The 26806-nt window shown below is 33.7% G+C and overlaps 1 protein-coding gene across 1 annotated transcript in view; it reads left to right on the forward strand.

Annotated features, from left to right (window-relative positions):
• LOC129235144 (semaphorin-5A-like) overlaps positions 1 to 26806 on the forward strand; it is a 59238-nt gene that overhangs the window by 23537 nt on the left and 8895 nt on the right. The window contains exons 2-17 of the mRNA XM_054868835.1: positions 3730 to 3829; positions 4589 to 4697; positions 5908 to 6006; positions 6732 to 6945; positions 7223 to 7311; positions 11548 to 11747; positions 12377 to 12512; positions 13206 to 13318; positions 13489 to 13690; positions 14870 to 14946; positions 15994 to 16130; positions 17947 to 18114; positions 21054 to 21227; positions 23989 to 24363; positions 25227 to 25409; positions 25820 to 25972. Of these exons, the coding sequence (XP_054724810.1) occupies positions 3730 to 3829; positions 4589 to 4697; positions 5908 to 6006; positions 6732 to 6945; positions 7223 to 7311; positions 11548 to 11747; positions 12377 to 12512; positions 13206 to 13318; positions 13489 to 13690; positions 14870 to 14946; positions 15994 to 16130; positions 17947 to 18114; positions 21054 to 21227; positions 23989 to 24363; positions 25227 to 25409; positions 25820 to 25972 (2529 nt within the window). The remainder of the gene's footprint in view (positions 1 to 3729; positions 3830 to 4588; positions 4698 to 5907; positions 6007 to 6731; positions 6946 to 7222; positions 7312 to 11547; positions 11748 to 12376; positions 12513 to 13205; positions 13319 to 13488; positions 13691 to 14869; positions 14947 to 15993; positions 16131 to 17946; positions 18115 to 21053; positions 21228 to 23988; positions 24364 to 25226; positions 25410 to 25819; positions 25973 to 26806) is intronic.

A 26806-nucleotide genomic window follows, 5' to 3' on the forward strand; every position in this document is an offset into this window, starting at 1 on the left:
GGTAAAAGACGTTAATATGGTTGCTGAAAAGAAGGGAGTATTGAATAAGGAGGACATGGTAACTTTGTGGGTGGGAACAAATGATGTAGGCCACAGTAAAAATGAGGAGTTTTCTAGGGAATGGGAATCCCTGTTGGATAAAGCAACCAGCTTTTCGACGAATGTCCAAGTGGTTGGTTTGCTTCCCAGGTATGGAGTGCATAGGAGCTGGCTAAATCAACGTGCGAGGTGTATGAACTTGCTACTGAAGTCAATTTGCGAAAAGCGCAGTATCAGGTTCATTGATGTATGGAGTCACTGTAAACGGGATTGGATTGCTAGGGATGGCCTGCATCTGAGCTCTACAGGGGTCAAAATGGTGAGTGGATTAATTTTAAGGGCTTCGGAGTCAAAAAACTAAGTTGGAATGGGGGGCATGGTTTAAGCACCAGGTATCGAGAGAATGAAATGTTTTTGGGTATTGCTAGAAATGGAAATAAAGTGACAAACAAGAGTAGTAATGTTAACAATTGTAATTTAGGAAATTTCAGGGTGTTAAATAAAAGCAACTTAGGCATGCTTAAAGTTTTCTATACCAATGCTCGCAGTATTAGGAACAAGATGGATGAATTGAAAAGCATAGTTATGGATGAGAAGTTGGATGTTATCGGAATTACAGAGACATGGGCTACCGAATCTGATGCAGAGTTATTACATATTGCTGGGTATAATTTATTCAGACAGGATAGAGTAGGTAAAAGAGGTGGTGGGGTTTTATTTTATGTTAGAGACAATTTTATTTGCAATGAATTGATCATAAATGATAAGCCTACTGATATTGATATGGTTTGGCTGGAGTTGATGAGCAGTAAGGGCATAAAGCTACGCTTTGGAAACATTTATAGGCCACCTAATTCAAACCAGGGACAAGATGAACAGATGTACCGTATTATTAGTGACATGTCTAGTAAGGGATCCGTTATCATAATGGGGGATTTCAATTTTCCGGGTATTGATTGGAATAATTTTTATCCTGGTAATGGCAAAGAAGAGGAATTTTTAAAAGTAATTGGTGACTGTTTCTTAGATCAAGTTGTAACTCAGGGAACTCGAAAGGAGGCCATTTTGGATCTAGTTTTTTGTGACATAGGTAGTTTTGTTCAGGAGTTGAGTGTAGGGGAGCATATTGGAGATAGTGATCACAACAGCATTAGGTTCCGGGTTAAATTTGAAGTGTGCAAAGATGATAATTTTAGGTTTGTGCCCAATTTCAGAAACACCGATTTTGTTGCACTTAGGCAGAGCTTGAAAGAGGTTTTTTCGTCAGGGTTGGAAAATAGCGACGTAGATCAGCAGTGGACGGAATTTAAGGATAAACTTGCTAAAACCGTTGGGGACTATGTTCCATTTAGGAGAAAAGGTGTTAGTACCAAAATTTGGCCCATGTGGTTCTCCAGGGAGACTAAAGAAGCTCTTAATTATAAGCAAGCCACTTTTCGTAAGTTTAAAGAAACTGGTCAGAGTGCGGAGAGGCTCCAGTATGGTAAGGCAAGGCGAAATTTTAAGTATTTGGTACGGATTCAGAAAAGGGAATTGGAGCAAAGGCTGGCAGATGACATTGATGGGAACCCTAAGAGGTTTTTTGCTTACGCTAATTCTGGGAAAGCTCGAAACAGTCAAATTGGGCCTTTGGTTGATGAGCTTGGAAATTTAATCCAAAACGATAGGGATATTGCAAATGTTCTGAATAACTTTTTTTCCAGTGTGTTTAACGATAACTGTATCTCAACAGTTGACACTAACAAGACACAAGCTATTATACAGCTTGAGGATTTTGTATTTTCCAGGGAGGAGGTTTTATTTCATTTGAAAAAGATTAAAGCAACTAAAGCTCCGGGACCAGATAATATTTATCCAAAAATTTTAGTTGAATGTGCAGAGGAATTAGTGGATGTTATTTTGAATATTTTCAATGCTTCTTATAACTCGGGGACGGTGCCAGAGGACTGGAAGCTGGCTAATATAACGCCACTCTTCAAGAAGGGGTCTAAAGGTATTCCTGGGAATTATAGACCTGTAAGTTTGACTTCGGTGATTTGTAAGATTTTCGAAACTTTGATCAAAATTAAGATCATGATGTTCTTAGAGACTAATAGTTTGTTGACTAGTTTGCAGTATGGTTTCAGGAAAGGTAAATCCTGTACTACTAATTTATTGCATTTCTACGACAAGGTTACCTCAGCTTTAGATAACAAAAAATGTGTGGATGTTGTTTATATTGATTTTCAAAAAGCTTTTGACAAGGTACCGCATGTTGCTCTTCTCAGCAAGTTAGCTGACATTGGAATAGGAGGAAAAACTTTACTTTGGGTTAGAAATTGGCTTACTGGTAGGAAGCAAAGAGTAGTTGTGAGAGGAAATCATTCTAATTGGAGTGATGTTTTAAGTGGGGTTCCTCAGGGATCAGTTTTAGGGCCTCTTTTGTTTATTATATTTATGAATGACATCAATGAAAATATTTCTGGAAGCATGAATTGTTTTGCTGACGATGTAAAAGTTATGGGGATTGTCGAAAATGAAGAACAAGTAAAACAGCTGCAAGAGGATTTAGATCATATTACTAAGTGGGCAGATAAATGGGGTATGGCAGTTAATGTAGGGAAATGTCAAGTGCTACACTTAGGTCATGGAAATAAGCGTATGAGATATCGTTTACAGGGTTCAGTCATAAATCAGGCAGAAAATGTTATGGATCTGGGTGTCTTTATAAATCAGGACTTCAAGTTTAGTCAACAGTGCAGTATTGCTAGTAACAAAGCCAACAAAATGCTTGGGTTCATCAATAGATCTATTTCAAACAAATCTAAGAAAGTTCTTCTGCCTTTATATAGGAGTTTAGTAAGACCTCATTTGGAGTATGCTGTTCAGTTTTGGTCGCCTTATCTGAAGAAAGATATTTTTGTATTGGAAAGGGTTCAAAGAAGGGTAACTAAATTAGTAAGGGGACTCTCAGATTTAGATTATGATACCAGACTTAATAGGCTTAACATGTATAGCCTGGAGCAAAGGAGAGTCAGAGGGGACATGATTCAGTTATTTAAATTTATCAAAATGAAAGATGTAAATGGATTAAATTTTTGCGGGGAAAGCAGGACAAGGGGTCATTGTTTTAAGCTATTTAAATCTCAGGCTAACTTGGAAATCAGGAAAAACTACTACTTTAGCAGGGTCGTGGGCACTTGGAATAGCTTACCGGAAGAGGCGGTAATGAGCAAGGGAGTGGATAGCTTTAAGAGGGCCATTGATCTTCATTGGGGACTAATTAATTGACTAGGACCAGCCTAGCTGGGCCCAGTGCCTGTTGCTGGTCGTCACATTTTTATTTGTATTTGTATTTGTATAAATACATTTATTTCTCAGAGCTGGGGGGGGGGAGTCAATTGCCCCTCATGACTTTCCTAAATAACGGATCAGTCTAGGACAAGAGGCAAAGTTATTGCTTTTAGGAACACAGAGTAATCACTTGGCTGCAATTCTTGATTATAAAAACTTTAATCTGTCAGAAATTAATCTAAGTTTTTAATTTAACCATGTTTTCATCGGAAAGATATTGAACTTTCAATCCTTTATATGATTTTGAACATCATTAAACATTTAAAATGTAAATTGTTGCTTCAGTAATATTTACTGGTGTCCCATGTCTGCTGCTTTATGCCTTCAAAAAATATTAATCATATTTTTTTTTTCCAGATCTTGAAGATACTATGGACGTATTTTCTGGGCCAAATGTTATTTCCTTTTCAGAGCTTGTATTTGACATTCCAAGATACCAAATGATTGTTGGAGCAAGGTAACACTTAATAATTTTGATTTTAAAAAGTAAATTTAAGTTAGTGGACAGTCAAACTGTTTTTATCATATACAAATCAAAGTATTTCTTCCTTTAAATCTAAATCTTTTTTTTTTTTTTTTTTTTCATTTCTTCATATTCTCTTTGACAACAAATTGTGCCAAAAACAAAGAATACACATTTTTAAACAAAGACACAATTAAGGAGATGAATTTGCATTTATAACAGAGAATGAATTTAAAAGACAAAGATTTTTTTTTTCTAAGCGCGGAAGGAAAACTGAGTTTTTGCTTCTTAGCCTTTGACAATGGAAAATATGTAATATATATCATTAAGGTTACTGATTCGCACAAATGTTATCAATTTATTTTTATTGGAAATGTGTGCGTTTTTGAGAGTCATTATGCCATTTCTTTTATTACACTTTTCCTTCTTTTTTTCTTCTTCTCCTTTTTTTTTTTTTTTTTTTTTTTTTAAGTTTCACCTCCCTGTTCTTCTTAAAACCCAAACTTAGTAATTTCAATGAATTGTGAGAGGCACTGCAGTTGTTTTGTAAAATTGCTCCATAATTTTCCTCTATAAATTCCTAGAATGATATAATTGATAGTTTAAATAAAAAAGAAAACGTTTTATGGCACTACTTTTAAACAAACAAAAAAAAAAACCCTTACAATAGTATTTAGAATACTTTTTGCATATAATATTTTTTAATTATATGTATCATATTGTGTTTTTAATTTATTATTTCGCATGTCTTAGGGATTATTTATTTAGACTAAGTCTGGAAGGCCTCCGAGTTCTAGAGCAAACACATTGGCCGGCTGCTCAAAATACGATTAACATTTGCAGGCAGAAAGGACAAACAGAGGTGTGTTTAACACGTGATTTTCGTTTATCTATTTTATTTAATCTTTTCATACTGTCTATTTTCTCTTATTGTGCTTATACTTGTATATCATTCATAATATTACAAAATACTTTTTTGGAATACATTTCTAACTTCAAACTGTATTTTAGTAAAGATATCTTTTAATTATGTTTCGTTTTTTCATAATTTTGAAAGAAATAACTCTTCTTCTAAATTCAAGAAATAAAACCCTTCCTTCCAATTTTGAAAGAATAACATGGAGCAAGAAAAAACTTTCATTTTCCCCAACGCTTAGTTTTTAATTAATTTTTTTAAATGTCCGATTTTTAAAATGAGGTGTGTTCTTTATGACATCACAAATGATGTGCTCTACACTTCCTATCAACCATATTGTTGCCGGTACACGTGAGTAAAGATGCAAATGAAGTATTGCACTCTGCGAATGGCATTTCATCAGTTGTAATGTCATCGACAATAGCTTAAACAATGAAAGTGAGCCGATCAAAATACAGTAGGCTCTCTGTTTAAGGACACTCTATTTAACGACATTCTCTATTTAAAGACGAAGTTCTATATTTAAAGACGGCTATTCACGGTCCCAGATAGCCCACTATAGTGTTAAAAGCATTCTATTTAAGGACACTTTCTATTAAAGGACAATTTTTGTGGTCCCTTGAAAGTTGTTAAACAGAGAGCCAACTGTAGTTTTTTTTTTTTTTTTTAAATATTAAACTTTGTCAAATTATTTAAAAAATGGTGAGATTCTATGTTTTTAAGCATACTCTTTCAGAAAAAAATACTTTTAAAACTTCGGAAACGACCCCATTATTCATAGTGCTGAAAGCGGGATTTCTATGATTAAAATTGAACTTAGAAAATTGAAATAATTGCCATATTTTTAAAACTTTCATAAAACATTGTCTATGTTTTTAAAAATATGTTATAATTTGACAATAGACTTGTTTTTGTCACAATTATATTTTAATATAATTTTTCTATGGTGTCACGACACTAAAACATTTACATAATTAACATTTTATTATTATTAACAATATCATTTCCACCCCTTAGTAATGTACAGAATTAATGTAAAAATGTTATAATGTCTAACAATGTTTTTTTTTTCAAATTAAAATTGCATTTTTAATATTAAAAACAATGTATGTAATTTTTATTGCAGTTTAAAATGTTTTTTTCAATTTATTTTTAGGATGATTGTCACAATTTTATTCGGGTGCTTTTAATTCAAAACAATAGGATTTTTACTTGTGGAACAAATGCTTTTGCTCCTGCATGTTCTTGGAGGGATGTAAGTCTAATACTCTTATGTTTTTGTATGTTTTTAAAATTACTATCAATTATTATTAGTGTACTTATTTGATGTAAATAATCATAATTCACGTCTTGTGACATTGAATTTTTGATTGAAAAAAATTTATAAGGTTTGAGTTTTGAAATTATTTTTGTTACTTAAGTCTGAAGAATAAATTACTTTTCTGACAGCCTACAACGGACACAATTTTCCAAAAGTTGATCTTTATCTTTTAATTTTGAGGTCTTTTCCCTGAAATTTTCTTTGCATACTTTTTGTTATGAAAATTTATTTAAAAGAATTTGCATATTGTTAAGCATTAGTTTGTATTAGCTTCATGAAAGTAGAAAATAGTACATTTCAAGAGTTATGATAAATCTAAATTTTCAATGCCAATTTCATTTTAAGAAATATTTTTTATTTTCTATTCGCCTTTGCTATAGCCTTAGTGTCATAGCCAAAAAAATGGGGGGGGGGGGGGGGAGACGAACAGGTTTTTACATTTTTTTAAGGGGGAAGGGGTATACAGTTAGTTTTAGTCTTTTTCTATCGTAAATAGTTATAATTGCATTATAAATTAATTTAAAAAGCAAACTTTCTACATAGACTGAATCTTATATAACTATCCATCCTCAAGAAATTTCAAAGAAATTGCAATTTATTGCTACGTATTTCAAAAAAAATGTGTGTGTATTTAAATGTCGTTGTTCCCAATTTTCTAGGTGAATGCACTAAGCCTGGCTCAAGGCTGGGAAGAAGGAATAGCCAAATGTCCATACAATCCACACACAAATAGCACTGCAATAATTACTTCTGAAGGGGAATACTTTATAGCATCTGCCTTGGACTTTTCTACACAGAACTATGCAATTTATCGCAGCATGGGTAATGGTCCAAAATTACGAACTGTGCAATATGACCCTAAATGGTTGAATGGTAAGTTTAGCACTTTTACAAAACCTATCAATTTATTAGTGAATAAATAGCATTGGTAAAGAGATATTAAACATCACACAGCAATAATAAAGCTTAGTAGAAATTTTAGCAGCATTTTTGTTGCTTATATTCATGTGATTTACTGGCAATAAAAGTTTGTGTGGAAAGATATAAATAATTTAGGGTTTAGAGTTAAGAAATTTGCTTTTAAAAATAAAGCAATTTTCTCAGGTCTGTAAAAATGAAGCAAATGTAATTTTATTCCATTTCTTTTCAGAACCAAATTTTATTGCATCCTATGAAATTGGGAATTTTACATATTTCTTTTTCCGAGAAGTTGCAGTGGAATACATTAATTGCGGAAAGGTAAATATTTTATCCTGTGTTTTCCTTCAGCAAAAATCAAATTACTTCACCATTGTATTGCTATTTTGCTTGCTATTTTTTATTTTCTTTTACAAACACAAAAATAATGATCAGCAACAGAATATGGCTACAGGGTAGCTCTGAACCATTTTAACTCATTATAATTTTATTAACTTTCAAGACACTACTAATCTGTTGCTTTTTTTTCTTAATTTTGAAATGTACTGCAAAAGAGCAGCATCGTTCATTGACCGCAAATTATGTGAATTTATTTATTTACTTGTTTTTAATCTGTATTTTGAAAACATAATTTTAGCATCAAAAACATCCTGAACAAGTTAAATATTATGGTTACATGCCTTAATTTTTTTAATTGGTTCCTTTGTGACACATACAAAGGCAAAAAAGAAATAAGTACAGTAGTTATGCAGTGTAATCAAAGCTAACTTTTTCCATATTTACATCTACAACCACTTACAATCTTGCTGGCAGGGCATCTGTGAAACATTCATCAGCATTGATTTGCTGTAAACTAAATTATATTAGCTGTTGATGAAAGTTATTACCACTTTAATTAGCAATGATGAAAAATAGTTTGTTGTAACCTGAAATGGAAAAAAAAAATGACTGTAGGGATGCGGCTACAAGATGAAGAGTTAAAACTGATAAGAAAATAAAAAGCAAAAAGCATGAGCTTAAAATAATTTCTATTTTCGATTATAAATATTATGTGTCTTCATGTTTTAACTGTTAAGCATTTCATTGAATACTACCTGAATAAATCAGTAGTCAAACATTTTGCAGCAAGCTTGATAGATGAGGAGATAACATTTCCGGGCTAAGCGGTGGTCTGATTGGAGTAGAAATTCCAGACGTTTCGGCTTGCTTTGCTGCAGCCATCATCAGTGGTTTGAGTTTGGTGAGACTGATTCCTTGCTTCGGTGGCTCCGGTATTTAAGCAAACTGCTGCTGCGCTGCTGGTCCTGATTGGGAGGCGTTCTCAAGCCGCTGGTGGAATAGGGTTCCTGATTGAATGAGATTCAAGCTGCTAAGTGATCCTGGTACCTGATTGGATGAGATTCAAGCCACTGGGTGATCCTGGTACCTGATTGGATGGGATTCACAAGCCGTGGTGGCTACCGGTCTCTGATTGGATGGGACCACAGTATGTTTTCGACTGTTGTGGCGAGCGGATCTAAGGGCAGGGTGCCATGTTTTTGGTAAAATGAAATTCTCCTCTTTTCTGTTGAAATTAAAGGGGTGTTTGAAAATTTCTATAGCTTCGCGATGAATACAGGCAAAGTAATGAGATGTTGTAGCCAAGATTTCTGTGTCTTTAAATTTGATGTTGTGGACTTCTTCTTGTTGGCTGTGTTCAGCTACGGCTGACTTATCATAGTTTCCTAAATGGCAATGATGAACATGCTCAGAAAGGCGTGTCTTGATACTGCGCTTCGTTTACCAAAGACATGGCACCCTGCCCTTAGATCCGCTCGCCACAACAGTCTAAAACATACTGTGGTCCCATCCAATCAGAAACCGGTAGCCACCACGGCTTGTGAATCCCATCCAATCAGGTACCAGGATCACCCAGCGGCTTGAATCTCATCCAATCAGGAACCCTATTCCACCAGCGGCTTGAGAAGGCCTCCCAATCAGGATCAGCAGCGCAGCAGCAGTTTGCTTAAATACCAGAGCCACCGAAGCAAGGAATCAGTCTCACCAAACTTAAACCACTGATGATGGCTGCAGCAAAGCAAGCCGAAACGTCTGGAATTTCTACTCCAATTAGACCACGGCCAATAAGCCCGGAAATGTTATCTCCTCATATTGACGCCGGCCGTGAAAGCCTTAAACAGTATTTAGCTTGATAGATGTTTAATATTCGTAAAACATCACAAATAATTTTAAGTTTCAAGGTTTTCTTTATAAAAGAATGTAAACAATGCACTTTAATAATATATATATATACAGTCGAACCTCCATATATCGAACTTCCATATATCAAAATTTTCTATATATCGAAATCCCAGCAAACTTCCATGTCCATTACATAGAAAAATTGTTTCTATATATCGAAAAAGTCTTTATATATCGAATTTTTTTTTCGAGATATCTGAGGTTTTTTTCCACTTTAGACTGTTTGTTTCATGAAAAATGAAGGTTAGGGGAGAAAATTATGTTCACCAAAGGTTGCTATGAAACTCATAAGGAATCTTGGGTTGAAAGGCGTGTAGATAGGTCGTTTTTTCCGTCCTGGAGTTTTTAAATTTGCTCAAGTTTATTTAAAATCTTAGTTGTAACCAGTAATACAGTAAAATCACTTTCAGTTATCTGTTTTGTCTGTTGATTATCATTCCTAGTCTTTTTAGCTTCAGTGAAAATCATTCAAGTTAAGTAGATTGATTTCTTACTTTTCTCTCGACTACCATCGTTAAAACGAAAGTCCCCTAATGTTGTGGATGAAGTTGAATTACTGAAGAATAAAGATGTCTGAAGGAAAAAAAAATGTCATTTCTGGTAAATTTAGTATTTTCGCAAGCAGAGTGCCTGCTGTTATGAGAAATCTGAAAGCCATAATAAAAGTACTGAAACTTACAGAAAACTTTCACTCAAAATCATGAAACGACATTACAGTTGGTTTTTTAGAAACAATGCAGTGCTCAGCAAATATTTTACATTTAATTTTTTAATTATTAACTTTCATTTAATCAGATGCTCGTATAAATTAGAAATTGGTTTTCATAAGCGAAAATTAGCTTTAACTTTAATGTTTTAGGAGATTTTTATGATAAACTAAGATTGTTTCTATATATAGAAATTTTTATATATTGAAATTTTTCTGGAAATTGGCTACTCTGTTATATGGAGGTTCGACTGCATTTTTGAATAAATCGTAGCAAGAAGTACAATGAAGTATCTTTAGCTGGGCCCAGAGCCTGTTGCTGGTGGTCACTTTTGTATTTGTATTTAATACTGATCAACTTGATGTTGTCCTGGATAATTAGACAGTTCTGTAACTCTTTCTGCAAGAACTGCATGTGACTGACTACAAGCTGCCCTATAGAAACCTTTAATGTTTAGCAATTACATGTTTCTATAAAAATTAATATTTGTAAATTTTCCTAGTTGACAAATAAAAACTAAATGCATTTCATAGACATTTAAATTCATTGGGGTTTTAATCCCAAACGCATCACTCAATGCTACTGCTCCATTCACATCCCTTTAGTTATTTTTCAAATTGAACCCAACACCCAGTTATCACATGATACATGCTCACCCTGAAGAACTCCCATGTCTGCATCAATGTCTGTGTTAAACTGATATTCGTACAAAGCGGCAAGCCCGACTAGAGGCCATGTCAGCCTAGTTAGAAATTAGGGGCCTGACCCTGGGGCCCAACTTATAATCAGAGTATTATAAATTTGATTTGTTTTATGGGGGTAAAGGGATCCAAGGACCAAACTGACAAAGAGCCTGCCTTGGCTCTTGGCGGCTCTGACAAGAGAGATGGAGAGAAATTTACCACTGCACTAAGCTGATCTGCCTATTAATAAAGTTAAATAAATGCATCAGTTGCTATTTTACTCTCTTGCATTGCTTCGCTTACACCTTGAATTGTTTAACTTTCAAATTCATTTCTTTACGTGTTGAAGAAACAAAAATCATGACTGATTTTAATTTTTATTTTGTTCCTTTGTATACCAGCCTGATGCATTGTAGTGTGCACATTTGAGGCTTCCCATGCTGTAGCCATCTTTAACAGATTTTTTTTTCGTCTAATGGGGGCTGTGTTTTAGGCTATTTAGCCTTTAGCAGACCTAGTACAATCCCCCGATACAGCATCCAGTCTTTCATGTCTCACAATTAAGGCGCGGATGTCAATGACAGATAATTTGGACACCAGATTGAGGTACCTGGGCTCTCTTTGATGTGAAATTCGCACTAAGAATTTTAATTTAGATGAGGGAATTTAAGCCAAGCTAATAACCAAGGGATCTTTTACATGCCGCATAATCATACGACATGGGCGCTGATGATTTTTTGCATCTCGAAAATGTACCGACTGGCCACCCCAGGTCAAAACCTGGGTCCACAGGCATAGAATGCCAGCGCCTAACCATCACCCCACCAGCCAGCTACTTTAATAGATTTTAAAAGTTTCATTTAAAATAAATCCAATAACTGTTTTAATAATTACTTTTAATTTTCTCAATTCCTTCTTCTCCCTAGGTTATTTATTCCAGAGTTGGTCGTGTCTGTAAAAATGATAAAGGTGGACAATACATTTTAAAAGAAAATTGGACAACATTTTTAAAGGCGAGATTGAATTGCTCAATTCCAGGATCCTATCCATTTTATTACAATGAAATTCAAAGCATATACTTTGTTGAAAGTCATCAAGTTATGTATGCAACTTTTACAACTCCAGAGTAAGTTATTTCATCTGCTTTTATCATAGTTTTATTTTTTAATGCTTCAGTTGACTTCAAAAAAAAAAAAAAAAAACATTTAAATATAATCATTTTTGTGGAAAGGGTACCCATATAGGGGGGTTGGACAAATAGAAGCTCATGGCTCCCCCCCCCCCTTGAAATTAGAACTTCCTTGCTTTTAGTACTTTTTTCTTTGCAAAAATGTAAAAACATTTCCTCTCCAGCAATTAATGAATAAGTTATTAAAAATGTCAAATTTCAATAACGCTAATCTGTACTGAAATCTGTTTCTATGGAGAAAATATCCTGCTAAACCATGGGGAAAATATCTGAGTGCCCCCCCCCCCCTAAAATTTTGCATATGGGCGCCCTTGTTTTGTGGTATTCAAAACTTTTGTCTTTAATCACGCCTGCAGTCCGAGCTGAACTATTAGGAAGTTAATTTGTTGAGAACAGCTTTTATCCATTATAACATAGTTAAATTAAAAGGAATAAATTGTAATTACTAATATTAACCATATTTGCTCTTACAAATCAATTTTATTACTAAGCTAACACACGTATTTCTTGTATAAATATGGTTCTTGATGCAATACATAAATTTATTTTGAACTTTGTTTTTTCAGGAACAGCATTTATGGTAGTGCAATATGTGCTTTTAATTTATCTGCTATACATACAGCATTTGATGGACCTCTTAAATACCAAAGCAACCCGAAAGCAGCATGGGAAAAACAAACGGTTACACATAAGCACTTTCAGGTATGTCTTACACTAGCATAAAATATGTTATAACATTTAAAATTAACATACCTGTTTCTCCATTCTAAGAAACGCAGTAAAGAAATTTGAGGATTAGATTACATCACATTTAGGGTAAATAATGTATAAAAACTATTGGATAGACATCTAAAACTCCAAGAACTGAACAAAGGTTAGGTTTGTCCGTGTTGCCAACCATCTTTCTAGGTTGTGATCTTAGTTATTTGTGTTGTGGTGAAAGTTTTCAAATTTTTTATTTTTAATGAGTTTGTTTTCATTTCCTTGTTGTTTTTGCTATTGAATTGTTAGCAACTTTGTTAAATTTTATTAAATGCTTTATGTTTTATAACAAGAAGCTTTGTTAAATGAAAAATTATCATATAAGCTTTGTGCTACAATGTGATTAAAGTGAAGAACCAACATAAATAAAACACAAATATTGAAGAAAATTCTTCAAAAATTTTTCTTCAAAAATTTGTGTTTTATTTACGTTGGTTCTTCACTTTAATCATAGAAGCTTTGTGCTTGTGTAAAAATTAAGTTTTTTAAGGACATTTTATTTAATGTCCGATTCTTTTTTTCCCTTCAATTTTGTGTAACTTTTGTATTAGAAATTAAATATGTTTTAAATTTATGATGTACATTTAATGGATGCATTTTATTTGAAATATTTTTTTTTTTTTAAACTTTTAGTGTCAAAGTCCTGGAAATATGCAGTATTTATTAGATGCAGAGAAATACCAACTTACTGATGATGCTGTTCAGCCTATACATCCAAAACCAATTTACACTCGTGAACTAGAAAGGTATATTCCTCTTTTAGAAAAGAGTTAATTTTAAAAATCTGTGAATGTTTGCATCCATGATAAGGATTTATTTAATTTAAATTACTAAATTTTTGTAAAATTATCTTAATTTCTGTCTTCTGTTATGATAAAATTTCCTTATTTTTTAAAAATGTTTTTAATTTCTTTAGACTGAGTTCTATTGTTGTTGACATCATCTCTACAAAATATCACGAAGAAATACATGTAATCTATGTTGCAACAATTGAAGGAGAATTACGAAAATTGGTTACCGTGCCAAATACATCTGAGAGCTGTTTGGTTGAAAAACTTCAAATTTTTCCTGAGGATAAACCCCAAAAGATTCTTGTTATGAAGCTTCTTAAAGACACTGTAAGTCATTTTCTAAACTTTAATAATAACATCCACTTGAAGCAAAAATGTGAATTAATTTGTTTTTCTTTAAATGCATTGTTCAGCTATGGTAAGGCACATAGCTACTCAGAAAAGTAGTATTCATAAATATTCAAAATTTTTACTGACATGAAGTATCATGCATGCAAGGGCAGATACAGAAACTATATTAGGGGGGTCACATGCTGAAAATTGCCCCCCCCCTCTCCATGAACAAACCTACAGTTTTGGATATGAAAAATTTCTGGAATGCTTGGGGGTCAATAAAAAGCACCAAATCGACCAGGAATAATACATTTTATTGGGGATAAACGTTACAAATTAATTTCATAAGCAATGAAATGAAGTAATAGTTCAAATATTTCTTTTCAAAATAATTAACTGAAAATGTATTATAATCGTTAACATTTAATGCCCATTAAGTGTTTGAACACGGTGAGGATGGATACTGTTGTCGAAAGTTTAGGGGGGAGGGTTATGACCACCCCCCATGACCCTCCCCTTGTATCCACCACTGCATGCATGCAACTATGTAATCAAAATACACTTGACATTTTTAACTCACTTGTCTTGAAAATTCACTTATATAGTCAAAAATGCATAGAGATTTATGTAAAAAATCTTTGTTATCTTTTTATTTGTATATGGCTCCTTATTAAAATTGCATTTGAACTGTTTAAAACCGATGCTGACTGATACCTTTCTTTCTTTCTTTCATAGTTTGCTTAGTATAATTAAGAGTGTTTCGTTTCCCCCTATGACTACTTGTTTTAATGTGTGAACATTAATTTGTCACAGGTTGAAAAGGTTATTTTGAATACTGTTCGAAAACAGTCTTGAGACTTTGAAATATTTCCAAAAACTATAAAGTATATATAATATGTACGTTTGATTGACATTTATTTGTGTTAACTTTATTTTTGATTGGAAACTGAATTTATTAAAATTAAACTGCTGTTATTTGCATTTTCTTCTCTGCTTTTTTATTTCCATTAAACATTACGATGATGTAAAATAAAGCTGAGTTTCCTTTATACATTTCTCTCACTTTGTGCATCTTTTTAAACCTTGAGCCAAAATTACTGTACTTAATGCAGTTTTTCATCTTTAAATAATGTTAGTTATGTAAGTTTTATGTTGTTAATGTAATTTTTTTAGAATTCCTTATACATTGGAACTGATCATGCTGTTATGCGTGTTCCCCTTCAGCGCTGTGAAAGATTCAAATCTAAATCGTAAGTGATGAAATTGCAAGAAGTTTACGTATTTTTTTTGGGGGGGGGGGGGATATTTTTCAGTGCAATTCTAGTCTATTTAAACTCTTTTTATTCAATGTATTTTCAAGTTGCTTTTTACTTAACCTAGTTTCCTCCATTTTCGTTTTGCGCATTCAAAATATCAAACAGTAAACAAACCTCAAAATTATCTTTCACACACATAAAAAAAACCTTCTTGAATTTAAACCTAAACCATTCATTCCTACAAGTAAATGAGTAAAGCTTAAAATGGTAAAGAAAGAAATTGCAAAGCTTTTTTTAAACATAGTTATTTTACTTAAACACTTGCACATTCAAGGTGGTTTGCATCTCTAAATTAATCTTTTTTTAAAAAATGCTTTATTAGTTTTGGGATCTTGATCAATGCCAATAAAAACATAATTATTTTTCAATTTAACTTTTTGGATCAATAATTAAATTATTAATCAGCACATTTTTCCCTCTGCTTCACATGGATGATTGTTTTTTAATTGTAAATTTATTTAAGTAAATTAAAAAAAAACTTTTATCTTCAGTTTAATTTGGATAATTAGATTTTTATTATGTTTTATTTATTTCATTCTGCCACATCTGGAATTACAAAGTCATAGGTACCTAAAGAAAACAGGAAAAAACTTAATAATCATAAGCACTGAATCAGAATTATTAGTTTCAATGCAACATTTAAAACTATATTATTTCATTTTTATATGTATTTAATCATGCTTTTGTAATGTAATCTAGTGAATGCTTTAAGGGTATAATTTTTACCTTATGTTATTATAAATGTATGTAATTCTTTGTACATAAAACGTTTTATAGACTTTTTTTATCTCATGGTGTTTTTTTTTCCTTATAAATTTATATTTTATTAATTATTTATTTATTTATTCACTCAAGACAGTTTCAAGAAATTTTACTGTATCTTACTTTATGTTTCCACTCCTTTGCATGATTAAAAAAGCAATCCAATTAATGAATTTTTCAACTACTAAAAAATAAAATTATTTTCTTTTTACTATACAGAGAATGCGTTCTTTCAATGGATCCTTATTGTGGATGGAATGACTTTCAAATGGCATGTACTACAGCTCCACATCGGAATCCTTTAATTACATATTGGGAGCAAAAGCCGATTGAATGTCCAAAGCCTAATGCTCCAGGTATGACCTTTCACTTAAAAATATCTTAATACATGCATTACGAAACCCATAAGTTGTTTATAAATGGCTCAGGACTTATTAAAAAGGAGTTCAATTCAAATTCCAATTCATCAGAAAAAATATTTCATGCATTTTCTTAGTTTTTAGGGGAATACATTGTTGAATCAAGGAACATTATCAGAAATTCAAGAATCTATATAAATAAAACAGAATATATTTGTATATATGTGTGTATGTTCCCTGTGCAAATCCACAGTTTGCATCGGATCTCTATCAAATTTGGCAGGCAGGTACTCGAGCAACTGAAGGAACGTAGGGGGGGTTTTCAAATGCTAAAATAGTACCGTACTGTTTGAATTTTAATTTTAGGACCCGAAAATGGCATTTTTCTATAATATGAGGGTGAAAAAATGCTTGCAAAAATTAGAACAAAATATTCATAGAAACCCCTGATTTTTCTGCATCAGATAATATTTGTTCAAAATTTCCAAAAATATTAGAATGTGAATTATAACTCTTTCTAACTAATTTCATGCTAAACTGTAGGAAAGCCTTCAATTAGAAATCCATTGTTGAACAGTGCTTTTATTTAAATTTGTAGCATGAAGAAACTCATCGAGAAGGAAGTTCTGTTGCCATTTTCTTCTCGAATATGAGCAAATAAAATTATGGCTTTCGTTTTGAGGCTTTTCCTGTAATCAGGGAATTTAAAGTTTTTCCTTTTTGGTTATTTTTCCGCAATCTCTCGGGAAATTTTACAGATTTTTTTTTTTTTTGTTCAAGCCTGATTGTTGAAAACACGTTTCACTTGACATAACTTTTACTTTCAAGGCAGACCATGCAAAGCCGCGCGACACAGCTAGTACTTGTCATGAAATGCCTTAGTTAGATTTTTTTTTGTACTTTACTACCATGCCTGTAATAATAAAAGAAGTTGGGACTTATGTGTGCTGAAAAATTTTTATTGACTAATCAATAAAATTCTCAATCATTGAAAAAGATTAGCAAATATTGATTAGCAAGATTTAAGATTTACACACTCACCTACAGTGGGTTCCAGCTCAGCACAGCCAGGGAACATAGGTTTTTTTTTTCCAATGGGGCTGTATAAGAGACCCATCTCAAGAGGCGTCTGGGCCATAACCAGACCTAGTGTGCTCCCCCAAATGCATTAGTCTTTCATGTGTCACCATTAAAGGCACTGATGCATGTCACAGTAGTGTTTTTGACGCCCAGTTTCCACCAGATGGAGGCACCTGGGCTCTCATTTGATGCGCAATTCACTAGGAATTTAAATTAGCCGAGGGATATTCTAAGTCAAACGAATACCCAAGGGATCTTTTACATGCCGCATAATCATACGACATGGGCGCTGAAGATTTCCTGCATCTTGAAAATCCACTGACTGGCCACCCAGGTCAGAACCTGGGTCCCCAGGCATAGAAGGCCAGCACCTAACCATCACCTCTGAAAATTCCGTGGCATGTTTCAGCAAACTGAACTTTTGAAAGTGTAGAAACAATTAAAATGGAAAAAAAAATAAATAAAATAAAATAAATGGAAGTAATTAATAAAGTGATAAATAGCAATTTAATAGAAATTATTTATTTGAAACATAATTTTGACACATTGGATTATTATTTTTAATATCTCAACTAAACTTCCCTCTTTAAAAAATCTTACTGGCACCCTTGTCCATTCATATGGATTTTAATTAATTTTCATCATAAAAAGTTATATCTAAGCAATGCAGTTTGACGTTCATCTGAACTCTTCAGATATCACTATAACAAATATGTTTTTTTTTATTCTTCAGTTAATGGAGGTTGGGGAAAGTGGGGGCCCTGGATTCCTTGCTCACATTTAAAGAGAGGATCTGCTAATGATGGTTGTATGTGTCAGCAAAGATTGTGTGATAAACCTTCGCCAGCCAATGGAGGAAACCAATGTGATGGTGTTGGAATTCAAGTTGCTAATTGTACTGGTAAGTTTTTTTTTTCTATTTTATGAGAAATAAGGCACAAGGAATTTGTTGTTTGTTTACTAAGTTTGATGATAACTTGGTAAGCATAAATGAGAAACTGATACGGATTTTACATAACCTTTTAATGCATTAAGTCTAAATGTTATTGAAAATTAACATGATTTTTATGTACTGACTGAAATATTATGCTGTGAAGTCTGGAGAGTGTCCACCTACCATTCTAAAAAATATATTTCAATCCTCTAAAGCATGTACAGTTGGCTCCCTATTTAACGACTTTCAAGGGACTACAAAAAATCATCTAAGTAAAATGTGTCCTTAAATTCATTGCTTCTAAAATTACAGTGAAGCATCTGGGACCGTGAGAAGTTATCTTTAAATAGAGAAGATCGTTAAACGGTATGTCATTAAAATGAAACTAACTGTAGTCATTTTAAAGTAAAATAGTTTTGATTTCTTTGTCAGGTTTTCTTTTTTTTTTTTCTTTTTTGTACAATAAAAATATATTCAGGAAGTATTGGAAGAACTTTGTTTTATATAAACATGTGCCCAAGTTTTCACGCTTTTGGTTTCAACTTACCGTATTTTCGGGATTAAGCGCCGCACCCAGTATAAGCGCCGCATCGAAAATTATCGTCGCCGGAAAAAAAAAATTAATGTACGCGCCGCACCCATTATAAGCGCCGCGCCCGCTATAAGCGCCGCATCCAACTTAACGCAACTTAAAAGCGCAATTTAGACGTTCAGAAACTTGCAATAAAATGAAAATAAAATTTAAAAGAATATAATTAACATAACTATATTATTATTACTATAATTAAAATTTTCGTACTTTGGGAGGAGACATTGGTTGGTTATCCAGAGCGCGGGACGCGGACCCTTCTCCTCATGGCGCTCCACGTTTTTTTAAGTGGTCGGCGCCACTATAAGCACGCTTTTTTCAGTGGGTCGCATCCACTATGGATCGGCGATTCAAAATCCTTCGAAATCGCTGTCCTCGCTGTCGGACGCAAATAGTCCTAGAAAGTCTGCATCGAGCTCCGGGCTGTTTTCCTCGTCATCGGAGCCATCGTCCTCCGCAGCAACATCCGGGACTCGGGGAATGATCTCCGCCTCGGTGAAGCCGGAAATTATGGTGCTCGGCTTTACCGCATTCCAAGCTGCAGCTACCCACTTCGCCACTTCCGCGAACGACGCTTTCTTCAGGTTGCCGCCTTTCGTGTATTCGTGCAGTCCGTTCACCATCCAGGACTCCCATTGTTGACGCATGTGGCTCTTAAAACTGTGATTGGGGGCCAAATCCAAGGGCTGCAACTTTTTTGTAAGCCCACCTGGTATGATGGCCAGGGACGCCAAACATTGCCGCGCCGCTTCCTTCACAGGGTCGGTCTTGTGCGCCGCCATGGAGTCCATAATCAACATTCCACTTGGTTGGAAAAAAGCGCCTTTCCTTTTTCTCCAAACTTCGTTAAACCAGTCTGACATCAGGGCCTCATTCATCCACCCCTTCTCGTTGCAGCGGATGACAACGGTGGACGGAAAGACTCCTTCGGGACCGTTTTCCGCTTAAAAATCAGCATAGGCTTCAGCTTCTCTCCGCTAGCCGTGCAAGCCAAAACACACGTGAATGATGTTTTTTCATGCCCCGTGGTTGTAATGGCGACGCTCTTCTCACCGGTAGATGTGACAGTCCTGTTGGGAGGGCAGTCGAAAGTCAAAGGGACTTCGTCCATGTTGATAAGCTGATGAGGCTGAAAGTTGTTTTCTTTCTTCAGCTTCTCGACGTAGTCTAAAAACTTTTTTTTCTGCTCCATCCAATCAGCTGGAAGACTCTGCCCCACAGTTGTTCGCTGCCTGACGGACAAATGATTCCGCTTCATGAATCTGAAGCACCAATTCGCGTTGCCTTTGAAGTTGGAAATATTCAAATTAGCAGCGATGCACCTGGCTTCTATTCGAATCCGGACAGTCGAAACGGAAATTCCTTTAGCTCTCTGCTCCACTACCCACTTCTTCAGGTCCCGTTCTAAATCCGGCCAGTGAGCTGATCTTCCTCGTCGGGCACGTTTTGTCTTCGGCATCGCTTCGATCGTTGATTTTTCGGACCTCCAACGCCGAACACATCTTTCATCAATTCCGAATTCCCGGGCAGCAGGACGATTTCCGATCGCTTCAGCCTTAGCGATAACTTCCAACTTGAAAGCTGCAGTGTAACTCTTAAGTCGTTTAGTAGGAGCCATTTCAGATGAAACTCGATGTAAAAACTTTAAGAAAGAAAAGAACGCACGAACGACAGCAAAAGCGACGATGTGAGTGAATAAAATTGGGGATGGGAGACGGAGAAACAAGTTTTCAATTAGTAGGTCACTTGACCACCCCGAGCAACCCACTTTGTTGAAAGGGGTGATTCCCCTTTAGAAAACTGGAAGTTCCACCCCCCTCCCCTGCTAGTCTTGCTAACAAGCTCCTTTCCTTGACCCTCCGTCCCCCTTCGCTTCGATGAGGCTTCCTCGCCGCTCACGTCATTCAGCGCTCACGTGGTTTAGCGTTTCTCTCTATGGTGCAACACCAGCAATCGCTGACTCACCTCCCCTCATGGCTACCCCTCTTTGCTTTGCTTGTCGCTCATTTCGCAAAACGAAAGGGAAAAGTGTGGCGCCATCTATTGGTAAAATGTTCAACTTTTTTGCAAACTCGGATTTTTTTTAAAACTTGATCGGGGAAAAAAAAAAAAAACACTATACCCGCCGCTCCCATTATATGCGCCGCATCCACATTTTTGAAACTTTTTTTCTTGTATGCGCCGCGGCGCTTAATCCCGAAAATACGGTAACAATATTATCATTTACTTTACCCTAGAACTGCCTTTCTTGTGTATACTATGATTGTTATATATTGAAACCCTATTAAATCTTAAATACTTTTAAATGTTTTATTAGTTCATGGCCAATGGACAGAATGGTCTGCGTGGTCTGCCTGCTCTCAAACATGTGGTGTTGCTATTAAAATGCGCCGAAGAAGCTGTGGTAATCCAGCTCCCAAACATGGGGGTCATAACTGCATTGGCCCTGATAAAGATGAAATTTACTGTGCCACAAATCCTCCATGTCCTGGTAAATAAATCCTTTAAATTCTCTTTCAATCAGCCACAAAAATAGTTAAATGAATTTCTGAAGGCTTTTTTCCTTATTTTGTCCTTGAAGTTGCTGTTATTCCAGATGCTTATTCTGCACATATTCCAGTCATTATGAAATGATATGGCTTATAGCTCATATTCCCTCATAAAATCTTTCATTTGCAGGGTTTGAGACCTAAACTATACTTATGACTTATACACTTTTGTCAGCTAGCCTAAGCAAATAGCAAATCACACCAGAAACCCTTTCAAACCATTTTTGACCTCAAACCTTATTTACTGTTAGGGAACCTGATCATTTCCATGCTAGCATGTAATAAAGCATCGAATCGTGAGAAAAAATCTCAAGAAGAAATTTCGTACATTAAGGAATAAAATCAAAGTTATTTAAAATGAATAAAATGGAGTAAATGTATGAAAACTACACCTTCCAGGACCTATTTTGCAGGAAAGAGCTTTGAAAATTTCAAAAGAATTGAGAATCAAAAGTCTCAAAAGGGTCATTAAATTTTCATGTCTTTTTAGAGTTTTGCTTTGAATTATGATTATGCATATTCTTGAAATTATTGTAATTGACCTAGAGAAAATTTTAGCTAAAAAAAGGGGGGGGATCTTAATTTTGCTTTAATATTTTGAAATTGCTAAAATTATTGATTTGGATTTTCTGAATATTCATTTTCTATATCTCATAATACTGGTCAGCTCTCTTCATAATGGTCAAACTCACTTGCTCGTGGTCCCCCCTACAGGGATGGTTATTTGCACGTTTTTCTGTATCATGATTACAACACTTGAGATTAATTATGCTCTATACTATAATTTCTGTAACTGAAGTTAAAATCTAAACTATTAATAAGAAGTTTGACTACACTGTGATAACAATCGCATACTTGCCAACTCTACTGTTTTTAACAGGAGATTCCCGTTTTTTGCTTCCATCTCACGATTTCCCGTTTTTTACGATTTTCTCCCGTTTTTTCAGTCAATCATCAAAAAGTACCACTTTCTTCTCAATAGATGGCGCCCCTTTCTAGTCTACCAATGTCAGGGAATAAGAAATTTTCCAATTAATAACTCCGTTAGTAAAAATTAATTTTTTTGGAAGTTTTCCACATTGCGTGTTCAACACAGCACGTGCTCTGCCGAAAATTGCAGCAGATTTCAATCTTTTTGCATCTTGAAAATATTTCAATTATTTTGAAAATTTGAAGTTATTTCAACATGTGCTTCCCTATACCTACTTGTTATATATATTATTTTCATTATATATTGATTTTTTTTTCGGATTTTAGGAATTAAATTTTGGTAGCTATTTTTCTGGAAGAGATTGGGGAATGTACAGAACTTTAAGCAAGTTCACTACTTATTATTAGGTTTTTTCTTTGCAGTATGTTTTTCTTGCTGCTACCAATTAGCTTACATCTGCGAAAACCCCCCGTTTCACTTTAAATTTAGTACTCAGGTTATTTAAAAGTACAATTAATAATTATGTTGTGAAGATATGCCGCTGGTGAATCACCTATATACCTCTAGTGGAATCTCCTGTTTTTTTTTTCTTCGAAGGTTGGAAAGTATGCAATCGTTAACTGATCTACCTTAAATGTGGGGGTATGAACAAAATAATTCAAATAGAAATGAACAAAATGATTAAAATTAGAATTATCAGCAGATACAAGTTATAGTTTTTTTTTTTTTAATTTTTATCTACTTAAAATTCATTTTCTGTCAGATTAGTTTTAGTACTTGGAAAATATTTAAATAGATTAACAGCACCAGTAACAGACATGCTTAAGACATCACTCATATTAACTCAATTTTCTGAGCTTTTTAATGTATTTAGAATTTTTAAACTATTTTTCTCTCATGCAACTACATCTCATCTAACGTTTGGCTGCTTCTGGATCCTCTGAATTAGTTAATTCTAATTTTATTTGCTCAATTTCGAAAAAAGGTCCGAACCCAAGTAACAGACACCGTCAATTCTGATAATATCCAGTAAGAGATAGGATGAGGGAAGAATGAGTAATGGACAAAATTCCTTTTCCTCTTCAAAATATACAAAAGTTCTTTATTTTTAGATCTAAAAACTTATTAATTTAAAATGAACATGAAACATCGGCTGACCTCTTGGTGGCTGTTCATAACCTTCCACTACTGACTTGTAAACACCAACTGGCTCATAAAATTCACTCTGATAACACTAGATGGTTGCACCGTATTCATGGGCAACAGCAACATCAGTTTTACCTGCCGAAAATTCTTATTATTGAAATCCAAATTTACAACTGTCTGTTACTGGACCCTTGTCTTTTACTGGTGCCGTTACCGTACTATTATAGAATACAAAATTAATATAAAATTTTGGTAGGCATTAAATAAAAATTTATTGTAGGCTCATTGTTTTATTTATTTATTTATTCATTTATTGCTCATTAAGTGTTAAACATATTTCTTAATTGATTTACTGATATTTAAAACTTAATAAAAAATGTTTTGATGTAATTAAAATACAAATGAAAATTACAAAAGAACATCTTTATGATTATGAATGCTCTACTTGAATTTTTTGTTAAAGTATTACTGTATGACTGTACTGTATTACTGTATTACTTTTTGTTAGAATAATTCATAATTTTCTTAGAAAGAACAATAATGATATCAAAAATAGCATAAAATTTTACTTTTTAAACCACAATATTCATTTTCAATTTGAAAATAGTAATGAATAAATGTTATAGCTTTTACACGATCTCCTATTCATGGACATTGGTCAGAATGGACAGCATGGAGCGAGTGTAGTTCCCCATGTGGTGGTGGGATGCAAACAAGAGAGCGTCGATGTGATGATCCAGCACCACAATTTGGTGGACATGAATGTTATGGATGTCATCAAGATTTCCGTATCTGTAACACACATTTGTGTCCGGAGCACCGAAAGTCTTCACCCTGGACTCCATGGCTATTGGTAAACACCACTAAGGATGGATTCTTTCAACAAAGATATAGGTCAACTTGTCGAGCCAATGTTCCAGATGTGAATGATATAAGAGTCGGGCATTTGAAGAAAGAAGAAAGATTTTGTTTAGAAGGAAGCCTTAGCTGCTTAGATTCAGGTATAGAAAATTATTTTTCTTTGCATAAATTAAAAAACTTTGAATGGAAATCTCATTAAGCCTTGAATAAACAAAAGTTACTCAAAAGACTTTTTTATTAACGGTTGCATTGCATTTTTCATGTTTTACTAAACAAAAATTCTTCACTAATGTTAAGCTTTCAAAATTGTCAGTGTCCAATTCATGTAATCATGATTAGATGTGAAAGTAATAGTATTTTTATTTATTATTTTGAGAACACTTTTTTACAATGTTTATAGAGATTAATATTTTACTTTACTAATTTGACATCCAATAAAAATATTTATACTACCCCTCTTGATAAACATTTGTTATCCTGTCTGCGAGATTCAATAACTTCCGCGGAAGAGAAACATTATGAAACTAGGACCCATGTGGTCTTGAGAAAGTGCGTAACTTCCACTTTGGCCCTTGCCAGATTGAAAGGGAAAATAATTGGGAAGATTATGGGGAAAAGTGTTCTGAAGAAGAACTGCTAGAAGAAAACTTTAGGGTTTTAGTTCTTTTTAACTAATATCTCCGCTAATTAAAGTTGCACAGCTATGCCATATAGCTAAACATGTAGCCAAGAAAATAACAAATATATTGATACCTGGTTGGATGCTCAGTTTTCTGTCTTTCACTAGAAGTAGCAATGACATAGATAGGTAGAGAGTCACATACAACAACATTTATTAATTTTAAGTAAGTGGAAAAAAAGTCTTAACATGATAAAGCACAAAGTTGCAGTGACAATTGCAATTTTCATTGCAAATTTGTTATGCAATGCTGGGATATCCTCACAGTCGAATAATCTGCTCCAAATAATCATTTAAAGTTTGAATCATTATTTTTTTTTTCAGCTTTTATTAACATTGATGCTGATTGGTCAGAGTGGTCTGAATGGTCTCCTTGTTCTGCAAGTTGTGGAACTGCATTTCAACACCGTGAACGAACATGTGACAATCCTCCTGTGTCTGGAAATGGTGCTGACTGCAAAGGGCCTTCACGTATGGACAGGAAATGTGAATTGCCTGATTGTGAAGGTAATTTTCATAATATTTTATGCTGATTTCTGAACTACAAATTTGTAGCAATTACTATTCATTAAATCACAGGTAAGGCAATCAACAACCCTTTTTATCATCTCTTGCAAAGTTCTTAAAGAATGTAACCAAATTATTCGGCTAAAGTACATTTAGCAACCCTTTTTTTTTTTTGACAAATTGTTCTGTTACATACATTGCTAAAATTTTTAAATTGAATTTCTAAATGCATGAGTTTTCCAAAATTCCCCCCCTACATTAAGAAAAATTGTCTCAATGTAATTGATGCCAATGTGATGGGATCATTTTCATCTTAATCGGGACAAATATAGTTTCTTGTTAATGCTCCTCTATTGTTTTAAACTTGGTTTGTAGTGAAGCAAATATTAACACATATTTGATTTTCTTAGAACTGGATGGCTGGGAAGAATGGACTGTGTGGTCTCTCTGTGATATAAGGAATGAACAACATAGGCAACGACGTTGCAGAAGTGATGCTTCTAACTCAAAATACTGTATTGGTCCTAGTCGAGAAACAAAATTATGCGTAGATTCTCGTATAGGTAATATTTTAATGATTAAAATTAATACCAATACACTCTTGTTTAGCATTATTACTATCTCATTTCGCCTCTAATTTCTGTAATCAGCTTTTACAACTGTAAATTGAATTTATGAAAGAAATTTGAGAAACACAATTATGTGTATAATCTCATATAAATAGTATTTTTATAATTAAAATTTAAATCAGTACATATATTTATTTAATATTATCGTTATTTAATTTCGCCTTTAATTTTGGAAATCAGCAACTGTAAATTTGTTTTCATGAAATAAAATAGAGTAAAATCTAATAGTGACCCTTAACTCATTTGTAAGAAGGGTGCTTATATTTGGATTTTTCTTGGTGTTTTGACCTCAAAATGCACATGTGCATGCAATTTGGAAGAAGCTGAAGTGCCCAGCTTAAATAGAATAGTTTGCTATAATTACTTTAAGAGTAACAAAAAAAAAGTTTATTTTTCTTGCAAATAAATTGTTCTTCATAAATTTTGCATTCAAAACAAAATAAAATGTGTATTTATTTATGTTTCAAATGTTATAGTTAGAAAATTTTGAGTGAAACATAATATTTTAAAAAATTTTTATAGCATTTTTACACCTAAATCGGTACCATTTCAATCTCTGATTTAGTTTATCTTAGTAATATATATTTATTTCATATGTATATTTCATTGTATATTTTATTGGTAAAAACCAAGTTCATGTAATACAAAGGCATCTGTTGTTTTTCGTAAACTCGTCTTCTACATTGAAAAAAGGGTTTCTCGTTGTGGTGATGAGATTGTAAGCAATAACTTGTACTTTTTCTGCTTTGTTGATATTTTTGTTGTGAT

This window comes from Uloborus diversus, chromosome 2 (assembly GCF_026930045.1).
Source record: "Uloborus diversus isolate 005 chromosome 2, Udiv.v.3.1, whole genome shotgun sequence".
Taxonomy (NCBI): domain Eukaryota; kingdom Metazoa; phylum Arthropoda; class Arachnida; order Araneae; family Uloboridae; genus Uloborus; species Uloborus diversus.